At 35.1% G+C, this 24,499-nt stretch overlaps 2 protein-coding genes across 5 annotated transcripts in view; one reads left to right on the top strand and one right to left on the bottom strand.

Annotated features, from left to right (window-relative positions):
* GPATCH2 (G-patch domain containing 2) overlaps positions 1-16,538 on the bottom strand; it is a 172,026-nt gene extending 155,488 nt beyond the window's left edge. For 2 of the 3 annotated variants that reach the window (XM_045809614.2, XM_045809616.2), the window contains exons 1-3: positions 16,375-16,538; positions 5,563-6,279; positions 194-255 (exon numbers count right to left, since the gene is read on the bottom strand). In XM_045809614.2, coding sequence (XP_045665570.1) covers positions 194-255; positions 5,563-6,279; positions 16,375-16,430 — 835 coding nt within the window. In that variant the 5' untranslated portion in view covers positions 16,431-16,538. Of the gene's footprint in view, positions 1-193; positions 256-5,562; positions 6,280-12,315; positions 12,436-16,374 lie in introns of all 3 variants that reach the window. The other variant, XM_045809615.2, reaches the window with a different exon arrangement.
* An 87-nt stretch (positions 16,539-16,625) lies between these two features.
* The window catches only part of SPATA17 (spermatogenesis associated 17), a 205,286-nt gene continuing 197,412 nt past the window's right edge, over positions 16,626-24,499 (top strand). For both annotated transcript variants that reach the window (XM_045809617.2, XM_087856311.1), the window contains exon 1: positions 16,626-16,906. In XM_045809617.2, coding sequence (XP_045665573.1) covers positions 16,839-16,906 — 68 coding nt within the window. In that variant the 5' untranslated portion in view covers positions 16,626-16,838. The remainder of the gene's footprint in view (positions 16,907-24,499) is intronic.

Raw genomic sequence — 24,499 nt, 5'->3', positions numbered from 1 at the left:
AGATAATCAATTACTTTAGGTCATGAAGACAGGATACCCTTCGTAGTATAAAAAAGAACTAAAGCCCATCCACTACATGGGTGTGTGTAAGGTAAACAGACTGCCATCATTAACTTAGGAAATAACTAGTCATAAGCACAACTTTAAAATGAAGACGTTTTCCCAAAGGAATAAGAAAATAGCATTTCAGTACCTTGTCTTCCCTCATCATTGGTAAATAAACCAGCATCAGTGCTGCTGAGACTGCTGGAATCACTGTAATAAGGGAAAAGGAAAAAAAAAAAAACAGATCAAAAGAACAATTGATCTCTCAGTCGTAAAATTTTAAAGAGACATGGCAGCTCAGAGATGAAACTTAAGCCTGACAAAGATCTGAAAGAAAATAAGATGATTTTTTTTAATCAAACTGCAAATATTCTGGTTCCATTAACTACAGAGCATATTATTTTTGGCACATAAAACCCCAGGAATCTAATGGGACCCTGACAGTAAGCCAGATGTGACTGCAACGAGGTGCTGACACAATTGATGCATTTTATTATCTGCTTTCATCAAATGCTCACTGCTCCTTTCTTATGCTGTGCAATTCAGCCTGAGCCCTGAACACCACTGCTCAATAAAATGGGGAAAGTCTCAATCAAAAGCAGGCTAAGCCTTTCTTCAGCACATGAAATACAAGGGCCCGGAATGAAATTAGTTTTCACGACCACATTTGCAAATATTCCGGAAAAGACATTACTTAGGAATTCACAACAACTCTATCACTTGGCAAGGAAGAAAAAAGTTTACAATGGTAACAATCCATTAAATCTCTCTGAGCAAAAACTGAGCAAAATACATAATATTGCCAATATTAAGGTGGGGTATGTAAAAATAAGTTTCTCCAAGCTTCTACAGAAGTTTGAAAATGATACAAAGTCGTATTTCACATACAAATGAAAACAAATAGTAGATATTTGACTGACATGAATTGTCACTATTAGTTCTATTAGAAGCCATGCTTATATGAAAATCTAGTTAGTTAAAAAAACCACAAAAACCAGATTATGTAATAAGAGGCTAGGCCTCTAAAGAAAATTGATAATGTTCTTTAAAAATTCTCATATACTCTCTTCTTCCTGTAATTCTTAATTTAAACCAATCAGGAAGTTGCCCCAGGTGAATTTTGTAATACTTTTCTCATTAACATGTACAACCCTGTAAACTGACTTACTAAACAAAACTAATCTGTTTAAAAAAAGTAATCCGTTTTTAAAATATTTAAATTGAGAGTTTAGGATTAAAAGTATAGATGAGATCTAAATCCCTATGTTTTCTGAATACAGAATATCATTTCAATTATTTGATTTTTAAAAGATAAAAAAGCATAAGGATTTATTAAATGGTACATTTTCCGAAGGAACTCTAAGTTAGTACCTTTTTCTTTAACTTTCTTCATGTTAGGAGAATGTATAAAAGCTCCCTATACTGCACAAATGTTAATGAAGGAATACTTTCCTAGACAATCACATCCATAATTTCTTATTTATAAACATGCAGGCTCTCCTGCGCACAGTGATGTCTGAGTATTAGAAACACTCTGGAAACTTCATCTTTTTGCTATTTAGCTGTCCAAACTCTGTTGACTTTTTTCCCTCTCTTCTGTGATTGCATAGTGCTTTCTTGTCTGCCTGTATCGACACAACCCTAATACAGGGCCTTATCCTACATACCCTGAGTTACGATTCTTTTTCTGAAATCCTTGAGGCAACATGTATGTAAAATTCAGTTTTTCAAATTTTGGAAAGATATGTTCTAAAATGCCTAAGAGGTGTCTGGGGTAGCACTTCAGAATCAAACCTATTAATGTATTTTTTCAAATAAATGAGGGAATATCCACATTAAATCCAGGTCAAGCCAGGTCTGGCCACAAATGAGTTAGTTGTTCACAGTTTTCAGACTTCAGATTTACAGATAAAGGACTGTGAAATGTGAAACTGTGCTCTTTTGGGGGGGGGTGTACAATGGTCTTCTAATTTCTGAGTTCAGCTTTACCTCTTTCAGAATTCTACAACCAGGCTCATTGCTTACAAATATAACTTTGCTGATTAAAAATATGACAAACTGGATAGGATCCTGGAACAGAAAAAGGACATTAAAGAAAAACAGGGAAATTCTAATGAAGTACTGACTTTTGTTAATAATGCATCAACACTGGCTTATTAATTCTGACAAATGTATCAGAGTTAACAGCAGGGGAAACTGGGTACAGGGTATACGGGAACAGGATATGCAGAAAATCCTCTGTACTATCTTTTCAACTTTTCTATAAATCCAAAAGTATTCTAAAAGAAAAAGTTTATAAAACATGCATGTATCTATGCATATATATATAAACTAAATAAACTTTTCTATTAAAACTCTAAAATTACTTCCCCATACTTGTTGGATTAAATAGGGACTTCAAGGCTCTGTATGGATGAGCCCTACCTAAATTCTTCCCATCCCAATCTCTAGTCCTTTTATTTATGCTTTTTCTCTGACTCATATCACAATCTTCTCTGTCTTCTCTCTGCCTGCCTACTCTTTTTTTTCTTAAGATTTTATTTAAATTCAAGTTAGTTAACATATAGTGTATTTTGAGTTTTAGGGTTAAAATTTTGCGATTCATCAGTTGCATATAACACCCAGTGCTCATTACACTTAGTGCCTCCTTAATGACCATCACCCAATTATCCACCCCCCACCTCCCTTCCAGCAACCCTCAGTTTGTTCCCTATATTTAAGAGTCTCTTATGGTTTGCCTCCCTCTCTGTCTTTATCTTATTTACCCTTCTTAAAGGCAGAAGGAAATCAGATCCTCCCCCTCTAAGAGCAGCTTAGTCCCTAATGATCCTTGTCTTCATTTGGGATCTTTTTACATGGGTTTTAAACAATATGTTTCCTTATTTATATTTCACCTCATTGACATCTAGCTAGTCGCTCCAAGTAAATCATGTAGTTGTTAGTATGTTCAATAAATCAGAACAAGAACTTCTATGGAAGCAAGGCTTTTCATTTTCAGCATCTGACAGCCATTATGGCTTATCTCCAAGGACACCTCTTCCCACTTTTTTTTTAGCATGATATATTCCACAAATGGTTGTCAAATTAATGTTTGTACACTAATCCGAATCCTCTGGCCCAATCTGTTCATTTCCTGTATTTTTTGTTCTTGAAACCAACACATCATCTGAGAATCTTCTTTCTCATTCATCCTCCCAAATACAGTCAACCTTCCATTGATTTCAAATCTTAAAATTGCTCTCCTATTTCTTTTCCCTCTAGTACCACTGCCATAATTTACCCCTCACCTAAGGATGGATTCGAGGTCAGTCAAAGCTAAATAAAACATTGTTACTGAGATCATGTGCCTTGACAAAATGTGAATCAATTGAGTTTCTTCATTATTAAAAACTCTTCACTGGCTTCCCATTACTTACATGATGAAATCCGAACTGCCATAGCACACAAGGCCTTCAAGACATGCTTACTGCTGTAGCCTCAACCACCATTTTGTTCTAGTAATAATCAATTACATGTACTTTCCTAGATACGCCACTTTGCTTCATAAGCCATGCCTTTGCACAAGCTGTTCCCTCTACCCAGAAATGCCATATCTGTACAACACTCAATGCTTGATTAAACTGCAGCTCCTTCAGGAAGTCCTCCTTCACCAGTACGTTCTGCTCAGCACACTTCATTTTCATCATTTGCTTATCTCCTAATCCAAACTTTGGGTCTGTAGGCAACAGGGTCTATCTTACTTAGTAATCTTCCCACAGAAGGAATATGCATTTAACTCTTAGGTGACAATAAAAATAGTTACATAGCTAAGTTTAAAATAAAAGAAGGGGCACCTGGGTGGTGCAGCTGGCTAAGTGTCCAACTCTTGGTTTCGGTGCGGTTCATGACCTTGGGGTTGTGAGATGGGGCCCCAAGTCAGCCTCCACGCTCAGCACAGAGTTAGCTTGGGATTCTCTCTCCCTCTCCTTCTGCCACGCCCCTGCCCCAGCGTGCTCTCTCTAAAATAAATAAATAAACCTAAAAAAAAAAAAAGACCAATAAAATAAAAAATATTTTTAAAAATTATTCTGGAGTGAAAACATCCTCTTTGTACCTGGGCTGTTGACTGCTGGGTAGCCTGATCATACTTAATAGATATTCAAATATTTTTTACAATGAAGGAAAATGAAGAGTTTCATCTCACTTTTCTTCCAGGGTAGGTGTCTGTCAATAAAAGGCAGACCTCAATAAAAGAAGGGCTTGGAGGATCAATCCAAAAAGCAAGTAAACTGCAAATAATCCAGAAATGGACACTTATCTCCACGGCCACACACCCTTCCTCTGAGCAACTGAGCAAAATAATCACTTTCAAGTCAAGCTAAGTGGTCCTCAGTCACAAGGGCCCAACACTACCATACAAATAATTTTCATCCTGGTATAAAAATGCCAACTTTTTTTTGAAGAAAAGCAGATACCCTAAACTTTTCAAAGCCTTCTGAAACTTTTTTTTTTTAATTTTGAGCAATTTTTACTTCTTCAGAAAAATTACATAAGTAGCAAACCATCTCTAATAAAGGGCCCATCCTATAAACTTTTACCGGGTCTCATTCGTGTTTATAATCATATTTATAAGCATATATATAGTTATATCTTGTTAAATAAATATACATATATTAAATCCATAGTTCACAATCTACATGATAAAAATGATGCCAATCTTACAAATTAAAATTAAATATTCTTTCCCAGTAATTTTTTTTTTCTGGATCATAGTTCTGTGTTTGTTTTTAAGAACATGCCTGAAAGGATGAACAGTATCAATACTGATTTCTCATTTCCTGCAGTAGCATTAGTGCTGTGCAAAAGAAAAATGATCACTTACCTTTTGACGCTGTCAAAAAAGTACTCAACAATTATCATTGTGGTACACCTGCTGTCTAGAATAAATAGATTAGACTAGCTGCCAAAGGATCATTGTTTTTCTCATTTGTCTAATGACAAGATCAAGTGTTTTTAGACTACAAATTAGGTTTTACAATTCATAAATGATCAGAATTTCCAGCAATCTACAGACTTCTTAAAATATCAAGCCATACACAATGAAGTGGTATCAACTTTTGATTCTTAAGAACCAAAATAAACTGATGAATTGTGACACTAAAAAGCACCAAAGGCTAAGGCTCTATAATTAAACAAATAAATAATTATAAATCCAATTCTAAGAGTTACAAATGTGCTGTTATTCAAAAGCACATTCATTCCCATTGAAAACCCATTTCCTTTTCTCTTTTTAGCTGAAAATTAAGTCTTTATAACACAATCAAAAGACTTAGTGTAAATCAAATAAGCAATTTTGTTTTGTGCTAAACATCGTAAATTATAAGGAAATATAACCACGGTTAAACAGTAATATATTATTATATTTTATATTATTATAATTTATAATTATTTTTAAATAGAGTTAATTAAAATACAAAACACATTTAAGCACAAACAATGGAGACACATATTTTTATACTTAGAGAATATAGAAGTCACCTTTCACTCATGAGTTCATCTGAGACTTTTTGCTCTTCATAGTCCATTTTGTCCTTACTGGTCTGGCTTATTTCCTCACTTTCTAAAACTACTCCTTCATCTTGGATTTTTGGTCCTTGTCTAATTATTTTCAATTTCCTTTTTTTGACTTTGTTCTTGGTAAACTCTTGATATTGATAAGCTCTATCATTGTCCATGTCCTGATCTCTACAACCTTCAAGGGGCTGGGTCATTGTCCGTTTGTTAGAGATGTCCTGTGGGAGGTCCACTGCCATGCGTTTTACCTTTCTCCTTCTGCGCAGAGTTCTGTTCCCAAGGTTGTCCACGGCAAAATCCGATTCGTGCCATAGAGGTCTTTTTCCTCGTACATTATTGTTTAAGTTTGATGATGGCCTGCGCTTAGCCACTAACATTTGGTCATCAGAGTCACTATGGTCTTTTTTATTATTATTGTGATTCTCTCTGTAGTCTTTGCTTGGTTCTTCTAAACTAGAATCAGTGCCTTCACTTAAGCAGTGGCCAGGCTCCCATGGGTGATGAACGTTATATGACCTTCGTTTTCTCCCTCTCCTTTTCCTGGCCTGGCGTTTCAGAGGACAAGACATACTTCGAGAATGATCGCCCGTTTCAGCAAATCCACCTCGAGCTTGCTCTGAGCTCTCCTCCAATGCGGAGACAAGATCATGAACCAGTTCTTCCATGGTTCGACTGAAATGCCTACATTTTTAAAGAATGAAAAAAATTAAAGAAAATACTATTAACTGTATTAACCTAGTTTATTACAGCAGACAATTCACTCTAAGTCAAAAATTAAGTTATTATAAAGAAATGTTTAAAAGTGATTTAATTTTTCTATCCAAGATATATGTTTTAAATATTCTGACTCATTTTTAATTTCCTTTTCTTGTGTAAGTTCATTTATTAAACATAGGAATTACTTCAAGATACAGTAAGCATAATATCAGCAATGATATATCCCAGTAATTTCATATTTTTACTGTGTAATTATGGAAAAGTTACTTCTGCTTGAATCACTGTTCATTAGTCTACTCCTGCCTTTTCCCTAGATTTCCTAGAACAGATAGAACTTTCTTCTTTTTTTTTAAAAAAGATTTTATTTATTTATGTGACAGAGAGACAACCCAGCGAGAGGGAACACAGCAGGGGAGTGGGAGAGGAAGAAGCAGGCTCCCAGCCGAGGAGTCCAATGTGGGACTCGATCCCGCAACGCCGGGATCACGCCCTGAGCCGAAGGCAGATGCTTAACGACTGCGCTACCCAGGCGCCCCCAGATAGAACTTTCTCAATCCTTCCTCCAACCGCTTCTCCCCTCAAAGATTTCTAAATGAAGAAGAAAGCTGCACAATTCTCTACTTACCACATGCTCTGCTCAGTCACTACCATGAAATGTGAGGGAGATGGAAAGACAGGTAATTTCAAGATTTGTAATATATGTAAAAAAAGACTTTAACCAGATACTCGGCATATATTTAGCATGTATAACCACACTAATCTCATAATTCAATCAAGCAGAAACTATGTTCTTATTCAAACTGGAGCCTCACTGGTCTAAAGTGGCCCATCATTTTTCTTGTAATTCATTCTGAGACAGTCTCGCTTTTTGTTTTTTGTAAAAAGAAAGAAACAAAAACCACTGAACTATGTATGTTGCCAGTGAAAAAATTATCCACTTGTCAGCTAGGATAAATATTAAGCATTCTTGGGACACCTGGGTGGCTCAGTCGTTAAGCGTCTGCCTTTGGCTCAGGGCATGATCCCAGGGTCCTGGGATCGAGTCCTGCATTGGGCTCCCTGCTCTGCTGGGAGTCTGCTTCTCCCTCTCCCACTCCCCCTGCTTGTGTTCCCTCTCTCGCTGGCTGGCTCTCTCTCTGTCAAATAAAGAAATAAAATCTTTAAAAAAAATAGTAAGCATTCTTTAGGAACTTTTATAAATTACACTGACCCTTTCTAAACCCAACTCCCAAAGATTCTAAATCAGTTGTTGATGGAGTGCCCAAAATTCCGATTTTAACTTTTAAACATTATAGGTTAATTTGAATATGTATTTTTCTTATAAAGATCATGAACAATTATTTCTGAGTTCCAGAAGCACCTAGGGATCAAAGTATTCCCAACTACAGAGGTCTATATAATTTATAAGTCTACAGGAGGGGTAGGCACACTTTTCCGCAAAGGGCCAAATAGTAAATATTTTAGGCTTTGCAGTCCATTAGGTCTCTGTCATAACCATTCAACTTTAGCCACTGTAAGGTGAAAATAGCCCTAGGCAAGACATAAATGAATGGATATGGCTATGTTCTAATAAAATTTTATTTACAAAACCAAGTGATGGCTGGCCATAGTTTGCTGACCCCTGGTTTATATAGTCTCTACAGTCTATAATTTTAGGCATTTGCAAGTTCCCTATGATAACTTTTAACTTTGTCTTTTTATTTTAACAACCTAAGAACAAACATACATTGTGATTCAACTGGATTTACTACTTATAAGATGATGTACAGCTTCTAACACTATATGGTAGGCCCATTTTTAAGTGTTTTATATGCATTTGCTCATTTCATTCTCACATAATAACCCTAGAAGGTAGTATATGAGACAGAGACATTAAGGGCAATTTGCCCAAAGTGACACACCTAGGAAATGGTAGAAACAGGCTTCAAACTCCAGCAATCTGGTTCTAGAGCCTGAATGCTCAACCAAGTACAGCCAAGAACAGCATTTTAGTACTACAAAATTCCAATATCCAGTTTGCATTTTTGTTTGAGTGATGTAGCAGCAGGTGGTACTATTTTAATTGTTCAGACAGATTTAATATACATCTATGTAAAGCCGAATGACTCAGTCAGGCACTACATTCTTTTGAACAGAAAAAAGGAATGGAAGACCTGAATCAACACAAGGCACAGGGCAGTAAAAGTGAAGGTGTGTTGAATCTGAAGAACCAATGCTGCCGCCATCAGTAAAATGTACACTGTGAGCAATTAACTAAATGGACATAGTCTTCCATTTAATGTGGGTTTGTATTTTCCAGATCTCCTTTGGCATTCTGAATGAATAAAAACCTATATGGACACACATTTTTTAAAAATGTGGTGATTCAAATATATATTTTAAATAAACTCTGGAGAAGCACTAAAAGGGTCCTATATATTACTCAGGACTTCGCATCTGATTACAAGAAATATGCGTCACATAAGAATTAACTAACATTAAGCCAAAAGAGGGGCTACAATTCTGACTACATCGATAATCCAATTTCTCCATTGATAATCCTTTTCTCCATTACCTCTACATTAATAATCACCATTTTGTTCTCCTTTTATTACAACAAATATTTTGTTCATTTCCTTTAATACTATTTCTTTGGAAAAAACATAGTCTGAAAGACCTATTATCTCTGCATATAATATTGCACCTTTAATAAAATTCACTGGAAGCCAGTTTAACATGTATTATAATAAAGATCCTTTGTCTAAAAGAAGACTCAGTATCATCGGGTTCTCAAGTAACTTACTTTTTGAAGATTCAGTTTTCTTATCAATGGGTGAATGACTAGGTCTAAATATTAATGTGAAATTAACTCAACACATGAATATAATCTCCAACTAAAATTGCAGATTACTTTGGAAGTTATAATCTAGTGCTTTACTTTAGAAAAGAAAATGTGGTGGTCCTAACATTAGATAAAGGTTAGCAATCAGATTCAATCGATTGAAATTTGTCTTCAATTAATTTCATTTAGAAAGTGTTGCTGTAACAAACACAGCTTAAGAAAAAATAACTGATAGCATTCCTAAGAATGTAAGCAAATCTTCTTTATAATATCATTAAAATTGTCACCTTACTTGATTTTATATTGTTTTTCTTGAGAAAATTAAATACCTTAAAAAAATTTTAACTAGAAGAACCCAATTTATTCCATGATGCTACTCAAACAGGAATCAGATATGACTATCAAATAAAACAAATACGTTAAAAAAGACTTCTTGGGGCACCTGGGTGGCTTAGTCAGTTAATCATCTGACTCTTGATTTTGGCTCAGGTCATGATCTCAGAGTTGTGAGATCAAGCCCCATGTCTGGCTTCACAATGGGTGTGGAGAGTGCTTGGGATTATCTCTCTCTCCCCGCCTCTGCCCCTCCCCTCTCTCTCTCAAAAAAGCAAAACAAAACAGAACAAAAAACCCCCAACTTCTTAAAAACCCCATAAAAACACAGAAAAAAATACATTTAACATAGGTGCCATTCAGAGTTCAAATCACTTTTTTCCCCTTCAGTTTCAACTAACCAGATTCCTGCAAGTCAAAACCCCTGTTAACGAGCCAATAATATTATAGTCAGTCAGTCAAGCTGCTTCACTTATATCTCTCAGGGAAAACTGGCATTAACTGGCCTCACAGAAATAAGGTCATTATAGCAGACCATCACATCATCAATAGCTCATTTATTTCCTTGGCAGTTACACTGAAGATCATTATATGGAAACACTTTATCTTCAAGATATTTTCTTAAAATAAGATCTTTCCTTTGAAGAGGAAATCTGGAAATATACAACTTTCTTGTATAAAAACCTGTTTATTAGCATTCATAGTTGTAAATTAAGTTATAGTAAAATTCAGTGAATTACCACTTAGTTAATTTGAATAATAGTCACATTTATAAAACAATTTCTCTTCATTTGGAATTCAATGGAAATGGTATCTTTTGAGAATAGTTTGCATTGGGTATAATATCTAAGAGAACCGTTAACTAATAGTTTTCTTAAAATACTCCAGATGAAAAGAATTAGATTGTAGTCCCACTATCTATATAAAGTTGGATTCTGTAAAAGGAAATGACCTGAGTAGATAAGCACTTTGGTTTTGTGTAGGCGGTATTACATTACATAATGTTTCTGTTTCAAGAAGACTCAGGAAGCTGCCTTAGTCCAAACAACTGTTCATATGTTCCCAAAGGACTACCAGTTGACTGACAAAGCAAGGACTCTCAAATAGCAGTCAACAATGTATAGGCAGGCATAGTAGGAGATGAAGCCCAAGAAAGCCCCCAAAACTGATCCCCCCAATAACTAACAGCTAACTACTCTATCAACGATTACTTTTTGAAGACTCTCTTAGCAATAACTACTATTCCTAAGAGGATAAAATATAGCATCTACAGAAAAATTAGGGAACAATTTCCTTGCCTGGACACCGATAAAAATTACATGATAAAATGAGATGTGTGCCTACTGAAGAAACCCAACAAGTTCATCAAAAAACAAAAATCTTTCAGATATAACAAAAAGGGTAATTGACTACAACTGTCACATATCCAGATAAGGGAAAAGAAATCAAATATTCCTTATCACCTAGTACATGGTAAAATTCTCCTCTTCATCTCTGTAAAACAGATTATTTCTTCTACAAAGTTAAGTAACTGGCAGTGGAGTGCTAAAACGAAGTTAAATGTTGCTAAATCCAACTGCTTAACTGGCTTTTAAAAATTTAAGGAAATAGTCATTTATGTGTTAGTTTCCGTATGATTAAAAACTCAACGTGTACAAAAACAATGTACGAGGAGGTCCTGGTCAAGAGCTATGCTGATGAATGTATGCTATGACTGATCACAAATTTAAGAAAATTGTCTCGGAATTACATGTCTCGATAATCATGTTAGCTTTTACTTAAGAAAGGAAAGGTTGTTTGGTCATAGAAGTACAAATTACAATTAACACATAATAGTGTAGATCATGACAATGGGTGACTAAACATGCAACAGTGAGACTTAAAGATGCCACATCAAGGGCTAAATTTCATGAGTAATTCAACAAAATATGATCTGTGAGAATTATTTTGACTAAAATTTCTACTGCTCATGAGAATTTATAAATTTTCTTCTTTAGTGGTAATATATTTGTCAAAATAAATCTATCGCAGCCTAGTAACTTATTAAATGATCAGAAGAATTGTTTCCTTTTATGTATCTTGGAGAAGGTCATCTTAGGAAAAACACAATAACTCTAACATTAAATGTTAACAGTTAAGCTAGTTTCGAAATTCCTTGACCTACCTATTTAAACCATTAATCAGAAATAACCTTTTCTCTCTCTCTCTCTCTTTTTTTTTTTAAGATTTTATTTATTTATTTGAGAAAGAGAGAGCCAGCCAGCAAGAGAGGGAACACAAGCAGCGAAGTGGGAGAGGAAGCAGCAGGCTCCCAGCGGAGCAGGTAGCGTGATGCGGGGCTCAATCCCAGGACTCTGGGATTACGCCCTGAACTGAAGCTACCCAGGTGCCCCCCTTTCCTCTCTTTTTGAAAGAGGTAGCAGGGAGGTAGGGGAATGTATCTTACTATGAAACATGTAAAGAATTATAACTCTACATTAACACTAGGCAATGCATATGCAACAGAATTCTCTAGGTTGGGGAAAAGACTGGGAGGAACCTATAGAGAACAAGAGCTTTAAAGTCAAATCTATGAATCTGAAGCTAAATTTGACTATATTCATTCACCAGAGGACCCTCAACAAATTACTTATCTTCTATTCTGTTTATTCATCATAAAAATGGTATAATTGCTACCTCGAAGGGATTCTGTGGGATGAGAGTGGATACTTATGTGTGAGAGCAGTTATTTCATCTTTCAACAACCTCTATACACAAATAAAGTGGTCACTGAAATATCAAATCATTTTGCTTTTAAGGTAGAACCACACTATGAATCCTGAGGATATCATAATAAAAGCACAGACCTTATCCTTTCTGTGTTCTTGAACCACTCTGAATCACGGGGAGAAGTGGAATAACAGACATTTGCAAAAATCTTGCAGGCGGTTTCAAGAAATCCATGTACTCCTTAAAGATTTAAGGATCTTAAAAAAAAACAAAAAACAACTAAAAAACAAAAAAAAATCCTGTGTATCTCAGCTTAATAATATACAGATATAAGAAAAAATAAATTATAGAAAATCACCCTTCCAAGTTAAGAGTCCCAGGTTCTTACCAAAGAAAAACTCATTTACCATAATGGGCGCAAAAGCTCCACTGACTTGCACTCAACTGAGGTGCTAATGGCAACTGCTATTTTGTCACTTTTGTTACCACAGAACACCCAGAAAGCTTTCTTTCCTCCTTAACTAGCAATATGGGGGGAAAAAAATCATACATGGCTTTAGAAAAAAGTATTAATTCTACTTTCCAAATAGTGATTTAATAAGGAAAGATCATTTATTATTTATATTTGAGAAACATTCTTCTGAATTTAACTTCATTTAACGACTTCAAGAGTCATTCAAAACTTCTTATACTCTAATCACTTTCGAAATGTAAACGACTGAATAAGAAGCTGCCTAAGTGAAATAAAGTCAAAGTCTAAAACAAACAAAAATAATTTAGCATCTAAAAAATAATTCATTCCAATTCTTGTCAACATGCATGTATTAGAGCATATCTAGGCAAGTTTCTAATATGTTCAAGATGAGTCTCATTCATTGCTCATACATGGTAACGACTCAACATTTATTAAATATATAATATATTCTGAATTCCTAGAACAAGAACGAAGACAACTTAATATTAATTACAAGTATCTAGCATAATACTTGACAAATAACAGATCTGCTGGACAGACAGACCAATGAGACTAAGTGAAAGAAGGAATAACAGGAAAGTATGTCTTCACTAGAAATTTAGACAATCCAGATTTCAAATTTTCTGCCACATTAACAAGCCAGACACTCTTAATTTTTTAGCTCAGTAAAAAGATTTCCAGCTTGCCATATGTAAAAATGCTAAGAAGCTATACTAATATTAATGAGTTACTTTGCCAAAATCACACTGGCCATTGCTTTGATTCCTCATTGTTGAAACAGAAACCTGACTCAAACATACCTAATAGGATGGCATTGACCTCAAGATAAAAGACAAAAAAATAAAATAAAATAAAATAAATTAAAAAATTTAAAAAAAGCACATTTTTCCTTATGCAGTTTTTTAGACCTAAAGATTCAAATACTAAATAGAAATGAAACTCAGAAAAAAGAAAAAAAGATCCAGAATCAATATACTTTATTTTTTAGGGCTTTTTTTTTTTAAGCAAACCACATAAATTTAAATAAATAGTTTATTTCAATGTATCAATAATTCAGTATCTTCATTATCAAGGACTTACTTGTAAAATTTGTTTATTTCAACCTTTAAAATCTTAAAAACAAACCAGAAATTGACTTTAAATATAAATCGGTAATAAAGTAAAAAGTAATAAAAATCTATATAAATTATAAATGATTAGTCCATTATATGAATCAAATTTTAAAAGGAAGGTTTACACTGTAAGTACCAAAATACTCGTGCTTTTTGGCCCCTAATTTCAAAATTGTATGTGAATGATGAGGCAGGAAAAGGAGACAGACACTCAGCTGTATTTTATAATAACTGAATACAAACCACTTACAAGAATAACTTGCACAAAAAATATATTCATTTCCTGACATGCACAAGATCATAGGATTTTTATTATTTAATTGTATAAAACTTGTCTTCTCTAGGAATAAAGTACAAAATAAAATGTCGGTTCTATTTTTCAACAAGTTGTTGAGAGATAAAGCATCTACTATTTACCCATTTGGTGTCTAAAAACTGAAAATCGAACCTCGACATTGGAGAAAAAGTTGAAGTCAAGATGGGAGGTAAATATAACAGGAATTCTAGGTTAGTTAACAAATCTGGGCATATTCTTTCCAGTTTAGATATTCCTGTAATAGCGTATCGTATTCAGACAAATACCAGGATGGTTAAGAATTGTTTTTAGATATACCGGAATCATGCTGCAAATATGGTATTTGGGCCAGTTATTTAAACTATATTTGCTCCTGTTTCACCGTTTCTAAAATGCAAAATACCAACAGCACCCATCTAAAAAGATTTACATGAGATATATGCCCATAAAACCTGGCACCAAGTAATGACTCAGTAGTAATATCCCTAGTAGCACCAAGATTTCATAATTGGGATAAAACATTCACTCATAGTATGGTAAATGTCTGACCAATGAAGGAAAAAAGAAAATTTCATTGAGAAATTCCCAGTAATGGACAGATAAACTAGAAAATCAAGGTTCCAGTTTTCTGGATGGAAAGTGTTTATTCTAGCAAATCAGGCATGATTTTAAGAATTTCATTCAGAAACATTAAGCACTAGCAACTCTGCTATACTCTGATGCTGTAAGAAAGAATGAATTGTATGCTGATAATTGAAAATAAGATAAGCACTTTAAGAGAACTGAAGGATGGCTTCTCTGTATCATAAGGAGGAGCCTAACTATAATTTGGGTAGAAGGTGAAAGGGAGAGGAAGTCATACTTCTTAATCAACTAGTCACCTATTGTACAAGTCAGTATCACTACAGCAAGAGCAGACCAATCCATATAGCACATTTCGTCTCGCTCCCTTAACAAGGTATTGATTGAATGGTGAAACATTAAGAAAGGTACCTACTAGATTACTGGAGAGGAAATTCAGGGGTAATGGAAATGTCCTCTATCTTGTTTTGGGTGGTGATTACACAGTATATACAACTGTCAAAACTAAATATACTAAACACGTAAGAAGAGCTTTATTTTATTCTAATGCCATACGACACCATTAAAAAAATAAGGCTCATTTAAAAAAGTACTCCTTTTCACTGGAAACTGTGAGAATTTAAAAGTATAACCAAATCTATCCCCATAATAAAATAAACTACAGAATGATCTGATCTCATTCAAAACGTCTGAGGCAAGATACTCTTTTAACTTTTAGTGATAGGTGATGCAAAGAACATCTCTGAGATCCCAGACTACGAGAATCCCTCATGGTCTCATTCACTGCAGAATCTTAAGAGTGGACATACATTTTTCAGCCATAGTTCACCTGTTTTTCAAAGCTTCATGTTTGACATTGTCAGTGGGAAATCTGCTCCATTGTTTGACTGCTTGTTCTATGTATGCTTGGAGGAAAAGGGCTTGGGGAAAAATAGGTCTGGCATCACAGAGTTTTCAAACAGAAACCCCAAATCCAGCTTCTAACTCCAGAATGTGCATAGCAATTTTGGACATCTCACTTAAGTATTCTGTGCTCGTGATAATCTCCTATCACAGGACTGTCATAAAGATAAAGCGCATTAAATTTGTGAAAGCACTTTGAAAAGTCAAAGCAATTATTCCAAAGTGGCACTGGTGATGGGGTGCCGCAGGCGTAGTCAAACCCCAAACCAAATCCTGGCATTTATATGTTCTTAGGGAACACTCATACACATCTCATTTGAACTAGAATGGAACCTTCAAGGGACACAACAGGTAGGTCACTCCCATTGCAAAAAAAAAGGGGGGGGGGGTGGGGAGGAGGTCTCTTCCAGACTAAACTTCCAGAACTCTAGAATTCTGGGATTTGATCTTCCAAGACACGTGGTATAATCCAGTAAATTAAAAAAGGGAAGTGAGGGAATAAGACCTATATTAAAAGAAATTCTTCTGTCCCTGGCCTTGTCAACAATCAACGAAGAAATGAAATGCTCTCGAAGTACAGAGACCTTTACTCCCCAAATATCGTAGAGTGTTAGGCAATCAGCAAGCATTTACCGTATTCCTTCACAAATCTTTAGCACACACCTCAACGCCTTCCTCAAATCGCTTCCATCCCAGGCACGAGAGAGAGCAAGGCCTAAGTGTCTTCAGATCATCCATCACAACTCCCTCCCCCTTCCATTCCAGGTCCAGCGGCCTCCGGCCATCACCCCCTTTCCTCATCTCCCAACCCCAGGGCCTCCAGCCTCACCAGCTGTTCCCGGCGGCTGGAGCTCCGATCGGTTGGCGCCCGGCGGCCCCGAACATTAACGACACCCAGGAGCCTGGCCTCGAGGCTCAGGCCCGAGAACAGTCTCCAACTACCACAGCACCAGTGACTTCCAGAAGCAGTTCAGCATTTTGAGCTGAGCTTCCGGAAGCAGACGGGAGGCGGAAACCGGATGCCCGGAGCAACCATTACCTCTCCTCCCTCCACCGCCTTCCTCGCCCGGAATCGCCTCCTTTTACTCACAGAAAAGAGAGAGGCAAATCCCAGGAACTTTTTCCTACGCAAAATTTCTTAATTTTCTTGCTAGTATTCTGCAAACTGAAACGGGGTGGAAAATAAAAGTGGAGTAAACGAGAAGTGGAACCCCCGGGGCTGACGTTATGGTTTAGCCCGGTTGCCGTGGAGACCGATAGTAACACCCGAGCTCCGGCAGGCGCCGGGAGGCTATGGCCACGTTAGCTCGGCTGCAAGCGCGGTCGACGTTCGTGGCACAGCAGTACTACTTCAGGAACAGGTAAGGCGTCATCGGGGGTACGGCGCGGAGGGCTGTCTTCACCCCAGCCAGGTGTTCCTCAGCAGGAGTTTCCTAGTAATAAAGTTCCTGAATCAGTAAATACCACCCACTTCTCCCCTTGGTTTGTCTGCCTGAAACTTAATTACAAGTTTAAAAGTAGTGTGACCATACGGGGGGATTATAGATGGGAGTGGGCGCGAGACGTAGTTACCAGCTTGAGAGGATTTAAGGAACAGCCCACTATAGATAAGATTGTAGAAGTGTTTTTCTTTGACGTCATCACCTCTCAGTTTGATGAAACCAGTGTCCTCCCTGTCGAAGTTTTAATAACCTGACTGGGTTCACCCAGGCTCCTCAGCTGGAAGAGCTTAGTGTGTCTCCCATCTCCCTTGGGATTGAGCCTCCATTATTTCACAAATATTGAACTTAACTGTTCTAACGACTCATTTGTCTTCCCAAAGTGACAGTATCTAAACTATTCTGATAAGATAATCAGTATCAATATGTTAACTAATAGAAGAGGAATAAGGAAGATACTAGTAGCCTGATCCTTCTGTCTACACCCAAACTTCTCCCTGGGGGAAGAGTTTTGTTTTGATGATGGCTTTCTGGAAGCAGTGCCTCTGGGGATTTTCCAACTTAAGGGAAACAGTGGAAGAGTCAATTAGATATTGGCAGACTGTAGTGAGATGGCTGAAAAATATGTCGATAAGACAGGATTTTGCTGAGCTGTTCTTAGTCTAACATTTGTCTCCCCTACCACATTCTTACAGCACTGTGTATTTCTTCAGTACTTAATCACAATTCAATTTTACATTCTGTTTGGACATATCTGTCATGCCTCTTAAACGAAGTGGGGAGTGTCTGTTTTTTGCTTATCATTTAGGTCTCTAGTGTCTGTCATAGTACCTCATTCATGATAGATGCACAAGAATTCTTTGTCTAATAATTCCATAAATGAGTCTTTGAATCAATCATTAGTCCTGGTTTAAGTAAACTACTAAAAATTGCTAAAGATAGAAATTATTTATTATCTCTGTATTACTATAATGATAGATAAATACCTTATCCACTTACTGAGCATTCATTTAGAGGATGTGTCCGATGTTCATGACCTAGCTATATAAAGAAGTAAACTGCATCCCTCCTGATGTTCACAGCCAAATGTGAAATGTAAGCATTTAAAAAGTCATTACAAGAGAGTAAGGATGAACAGGAAGTGAAACAACTAATATTTCTTGAGCATTGATTATATGCTGGGAATTGTACTAGGAACTTTTTCATATGATACTTCATTTGGTTATCACAATGTTACAAGTTAATGTATTAATCTCTATTTTTAGAGCTCAAGAACACTGATCTAGAAGAAGGCTGGTGAAGTGCCATAGAAATGCAAATAGACATGATTTTTTTCCTGCAGATTTCAATGTCAACTTTTGTCCCCATCTCCTGGCTTTTGACAATGGGTACATTTCCCCCAAATTGGAGGTTACTTGGAGAATAGAGGAGAGCTATGAATAGGCCATGATGAGAATAGGCTAGCATTCCTTACATTTCATTTATTATTACTATTATTATTTTCAGTATAAAGAAAAGTCTCTAAAGATCATGAAAGAATCAAAATTCCAAAATTTGCCTAGTTAAAACAACAACAGGTATTGATAACTTTGGGGACAAACACCATATAAAATATTAATATATGAAAAAATAAACAGGTGTTTTCTTTAAGAAATTATTGTCATTTCCCATGTGTTATTGGCTAGATCAGCTCTTTGTAAACTGTAGTGTATATTAGCATCACTTAAGGATGTTATTAAAATACAGATTCTGATTCAGTGGGTCTCAGTTATGGTGAGAGAATCTACATTTCTCACAAGATTTCTTGTGAGGCCCCATTTTGCAAAAAAAATAAGATAAAAGGGAGACTTTGTAGAAAAGGAAGTATGTATGGGTCTGTCATTTAATTCTTAAACATCCTTACAAATTATATATTCCCTGTTTGCATGAGGAAAGGAAAATGAGATTCATATAGGGAAAATTCACAAGCCATTCAAAGTAATGTTAGTTTGATGGAAGGATATTAAGCCAAGAAACCAGAATAGGTGGCTACTGTAGAGTTAGAATTAATGGTTTACAAAGGTGTAAACTTTAATAAAAATGTAATGAGAACTTTTACAGAAATAAAATTAAAGGAAAAAGTTACTGTAACCGATTTGAAAAATATAATAAATGAATTTAAAAATAGAATAGTCACTCCTGAAATGTAAATGTTTTAGGAAAGCAACATGGAGGACGTATCCAGGGGATTTAGTGTGTGAATGGTAGTTACTGCAGAGTTGGGGAGTGGGAGTGAGAAAAAGGTTAAATTAATAAAGAAATAACTGAAGACAACATTCCTAAACTGAAGAAAGAGTATGGCTTTGAATGGAAAGGACTCTGAGTACCAGACAGAATGTTATTTTAAGACATACTTCTTAGATATTATCTGGCAAAATTTCAAGGATACAGAAAAAAATTTTACAAACTCCCAATCTAAGACAGAAAAGAATCGAGTTATTTGCCAAGGAAGAGAGAAGCATTGAATGGCTCATGTGCAACACAGGGACCTAGAAGAGAAAAGGACAATACTGATTATTCAAGGCAATATCTAAAAAACCTAAACCCAGCAAAGATCTTACTCATTTTTTTTTCTGATGAAAGAAAGACATTTTCAGATACATAAAGACTCAGAGTTATGTCATCCATATACTCCATCTGAGGAAATGTATTCAGGAAGGCACTCTCTGAAATCAAGCGAGAATTAAATTAGAAAACGATCTCAAGATAGAGGAAGAGGAGCAAAAGAAATAATAGAAACATAGTGAACAATTATACGTGTAGTATTTATAGTTAAATCTAGACGAGCACTGTTCCTGAGATTTATGGGATACCTCTAATTCTGTGCAGTTAAAGGAATCTAATAGGCACTTGCAGTTTGCTTCCTAGATATCTCCTTGTGCAAGTTCAAAAATTCATTAACACGTTTTGCACCTTCCAAGTGATTATAGGTAATAGTCTTGCTAATTGTCTCACTAATATGTAATGCAGGTCATTCTTTATTCAGCTTGTAATACCAGTTTCCTCCCCACTCTTCCAGCCTATGTGATAATAATAATTACTCCAGAGGCCAGTCTCTTTAGTGACCTTAGAACTCCCCACAGTCTCTCCCATCACCCAGTCCCAAAAGACAGTGCCATATGTTTAAAGTTTATAGTACTGCTTGCCATAGTATCCTTCCGTTTTTAAAGAGAGGTTGGAATGATCTTTCTCAACCCGTGGTTACAAGAAAATTTTCTGTATTTACTAACAATATTTTTAAAATTTTATTACATTTTTTTCACTATGCAGTTGTGTTTATGTGCATATATGGTGTGAGAGAGGGGCTTAACTCTTAGTATAGAAATTGTCTCAAACCCTTAATTGAACATTCCACACTTTCTTTACTGGTTTTAAATATTGCAAGACAAATTAAAGCTGTAAAAATTGCAAAGGAAGAAGCAAAATTGGCTTTATTCACTGACAGCATAATTGTGTGCATAGAAAACTAAGCAACCTACAAAAAAGATCTAGAAATAAGTGAATTTAGCAAGGCTGTAGGACACAATACCCAATAAACAAAAATCAATCGTCTTTTTATATAATAGGAACAAGCAGCAATTGTAATTTAAAACTACAAAAACAATTCAATTTATAATAACATCAAATGCATGTCACTTTATCTGTTGACCTTGTAGAAATCTCTTGTGTACACAATTTGTGCACAGAAGTGTTTTATGTACAGGGTTATGTATAAAGGTGTTCATTAAAACATTATTTCTAATAGGAAAAAAAAAAAACCCTGAAAATACCTTGTATGCATTTGTAACTAATCTGGTTAAATAAATTAAGTCATATACACTTGATGGAATATTAAGTAGAAGTTTAAAAGTGAAAAATTTTATATATTATGACATAAAAAAAAAAAACCCTGAGACAAATGAAGGTTAAAAAACAAGTCATAGAAAATATATAATGCATTTAGTGTGAAATTTTTATGTATATATGCAGAGAGACACAGTATCTGAAATCCTACATAAACTGTTAACAGTGTTTAGATTTTGAGAATTGGAGGATAAGGAAGGTTGAAATGGTATCTTAATGTTTTTCTCTATATTTTTCTGTATGGTTTAAAATTTTATATTGAGCATTGGGTATTCATGTATTACTTACAAATAAACAGGAAATAAATAGGAAAAATGTTCTGAGACAAAATTTTATTTTGGAAACTAAAATTAAACATATAAATTAAGTGGTCATAAAGATGTAATGGGTACAAAACTTGGCCTGCCACCCTGAAAAATTAGAAAACTGAACAAAGTATGTGGAAAATTATTTTTAGCCATTTTGATGCAACAGACAATGTAGGATTATAATCTCTTGGTGAAAGGAAACAAATGAAGTTATCTAGACAATTACTCCAGCTTTATGACAGGCAGTAATTTCTGGCAAAATTCAAACTCAGAAGCATCTATTTCTATTCATTATCCAGCATCTATTTCTAAATTAGTAATAAGACAAAAATGTAGCAAACCGTGACCTCTAACCAGGAGGAAAAAAATCAGTTAATAGAAACAGACCCAGAAATACAAAGATGATAGAATTAGCCTACAATGAGTTTTAAATAGCTTTCAAAACATGCTTAAGGACTTAAAGGAAAAATATAAGCATAATGAAGAGTTAAATGGAAGTAAAAAAAAGCAGATGAAACTTTTAGAGATATAAAAAAGATGATCTGAAACAAAAAAATTCGGATGGACTTAATATCAGATTAAAGTCCAGCAAATAAAACATCAGTGAACTTGAAGACCTTCCAAATACATATTGTTGGGTAGAGTGTTCTACAGAAGTTGATTAGATCAAATTGGTTGGTAAGTTCAGGTCTTCTATATTATTACTGATTTCTTGTCTAGTTGTTCTATCAATTATTCAGAGAGGAATGTTGAGATATCCAACTGTTACTGTGAATTTGTTCTTTCTCTTTTTAGTTTTGTCAGGTTTTGTTTCACATATTTTGAGGCACTATTATTAGGTACATAAGGCATTTAGGATTATATTTTCTTAATAAATTAACCTCTTTATCATTACAAATGTCCTTATGCATGATCACTTTCCTATCTTTAGTCTACTTTATGAAAATTATTTTAAATTCTAAAAGTATTGAATAAAATATGTTTTGAGATGCCATTCTTTTGTTTGTATATACACACATGCACATATATATATACATATATATTTAAAAATACTGAAATAATCTGAAACTTAACAAAAGTTGCAATACAGTACAGAGGTTTTTTGTTGTTGGGTTTTCCCCCCCCCACAAATCATATGAGAGTAAGTTGCAACCTGATGGCCCATTGCCTGCCCCACCCCCAGATTCTTTCCTCTTAAAGACATTATACAACGGCAGTTCCACCATCAAAATCAAGAAATTAACATTGATACATTTCTGCCATCTAATCTCCAGACTGCATTCAAGCTTTGCCATTAATGTTCTTTATAGCAAAAGGATCATATGTATCTTATCTCTTTAGTTATTTTTAATATGGAACATTTTCTCCATCTTTCTTTGATTTTCATAACCTTACTTTTGATGATCACAGATCAGTTATTTTGTAAAATTTCACTCGATTTGGGTTTGTCCAATTTTTTTTTTCTTGATTAGATTCAGGTTATGTATCTTTGGCGGAAATACCACAAAAATGATCCTGTAATCTTTTTAATGCATCCTACCAGATACTGCATAATTTTGATTTGTCCCATTACTGATGAAATTTATTTAGATCATTGACTAAGATGATTTCAGCTAGACTTCTCTACTGTACTGTTCTCTTTTTTCCCGTTTGTAATTAGTAGGTATTTTTAAAAAGCAGGTGATTTGAAACTGTGTATGTATTCTGTTCCTCATCAGTTTTTCAGTTTATTTGTTATGCATACCATTATGGACTCATAGGTTCCTATTCAGTGGGTTAACATTACTTCTTTTACTTACGGTCATGCTTGCATTGTCCCATATTTGTCCAACGGGAGTCACTAGAAGCTTTGTCCTAATCATTGTAATACTTTCTTGTTTTCTGACACACACACAAAAATGTTCCAGGCTCATCTTTTTCTTTTACCACTGTTTTCTGGAGTCATCCATTTCTTCAAGGAACCCTTGCTTCTTTTAGTGGATGCCCATGCCTCTCTCAGGCTCTCCCAAGTAGACAGAGCTAGAAAAGATGGGTATATATGCATTTGCATACAGTCTACATCTGTAGTTTATTTATCCATCCATCCATTCATCCATCCATGTATATATTGAAATCGGTGAGTTTACATTGACAATTCCATTTCAAATCCAGCACCACAGGATTCACTCTCGTTTATTTCCCTTTCCTTTTCTAATCCTGCAGAACCTGGCTCTCATTATTCTTAATATATTCACTTATTTGATCAATCCTTCTGTATGTAACCAAACTTCTGTCACCATAACTATCCTCTCTTTTATGGATTCCCTTTTCATGGAGTTGAGCTTCACCTCTCCATGCTGAATTGTCACTCGTTCACCAACTTGGATACCCTTTCTATCATTCTTGGGTTCTTATTCCCTGTTCTGCTATCCATCCTTGTGGAACCTTTCCTCACCTTTCCTTGACACCCAGAGTTAGGCCTCTGTCCACGGGAACACTGTCCTTAGATTGTGACATTCTACCCCAGGCCCATCTTAGTCTACACAGGCTTAGCTGAGCCACTGTGACTGCCCATCCCCCAACACTCCCAACCCTCTAGCACAGATTCCTGGTTTCCTTGCCCACTGCCAATTTCTTTAGGACTTAATTGTTCAGGAAATGAAGAGAAGGTAGAAGGAAGAGGTAGAAAAGTAAATAATCAAACGTTTTGCAAATACATTGTAAATCTGCATGTTAATTTCTACTTTATGATCTAATACATATGTATTTATAACTCATTATTCATTGAGCTGTGAAATAATAATAATGAGGGCTATTAATGAAAACAAAGCATGGCTTCTAGATTCTAAAATGTAGTTCTATTTTTCAACTAGTTATTGACCTCTTATTAGTCACATGAGTGATAATTAAAACACAAAGTATAGATAAAACAGTTTCTGCCTTTAAGAAGCTTGACATCCATGAGACCTAATAGTGAAGTGATAGGCAAAAACTATTTTACACATCAATATATTTTATAATATAGGGCAGCAAATATTGTAATTTTATTCCTAGTATCTAAAGTAGGTAAAAGTCATATCATAAGGAGAAGCAAAGATGATTGTTTTTAATCTAGTTTTTATTCAATAGCTAGTACACATAGATCAGACTAAATAGTATGTTGATATGTAAAATGTGTATTTTTTGCACATTACTGGAAAGACATTTACACATTTTTTCATTTTCTATTTATTGTCAATTAATTTCCAGCCACTAATGATACACATGAATATAGTGTTATCTGGGGTTATAGTACTTATTTCTAGTTGATGATGAAGTGACTGGAAACTTCCAGCTTTTTTCAATG

This window comes from Ursus americanus, chromosome 2 (genome assembly GCF_024610735.1).
Source record: "Ursus americanus isolate L20-20 chromosome 2, mUrsAme1.1.p, whole genome shotgun sequence".
Lineage (NCBI taxonomy): Eukaryota > Metazoa > Chordata > Mammalia > Carnivora > Ursidae > Ursus > Ursus americanus.
This window is presented reverse-complemented; position numbering and strand designations above follow the sequence as displayed.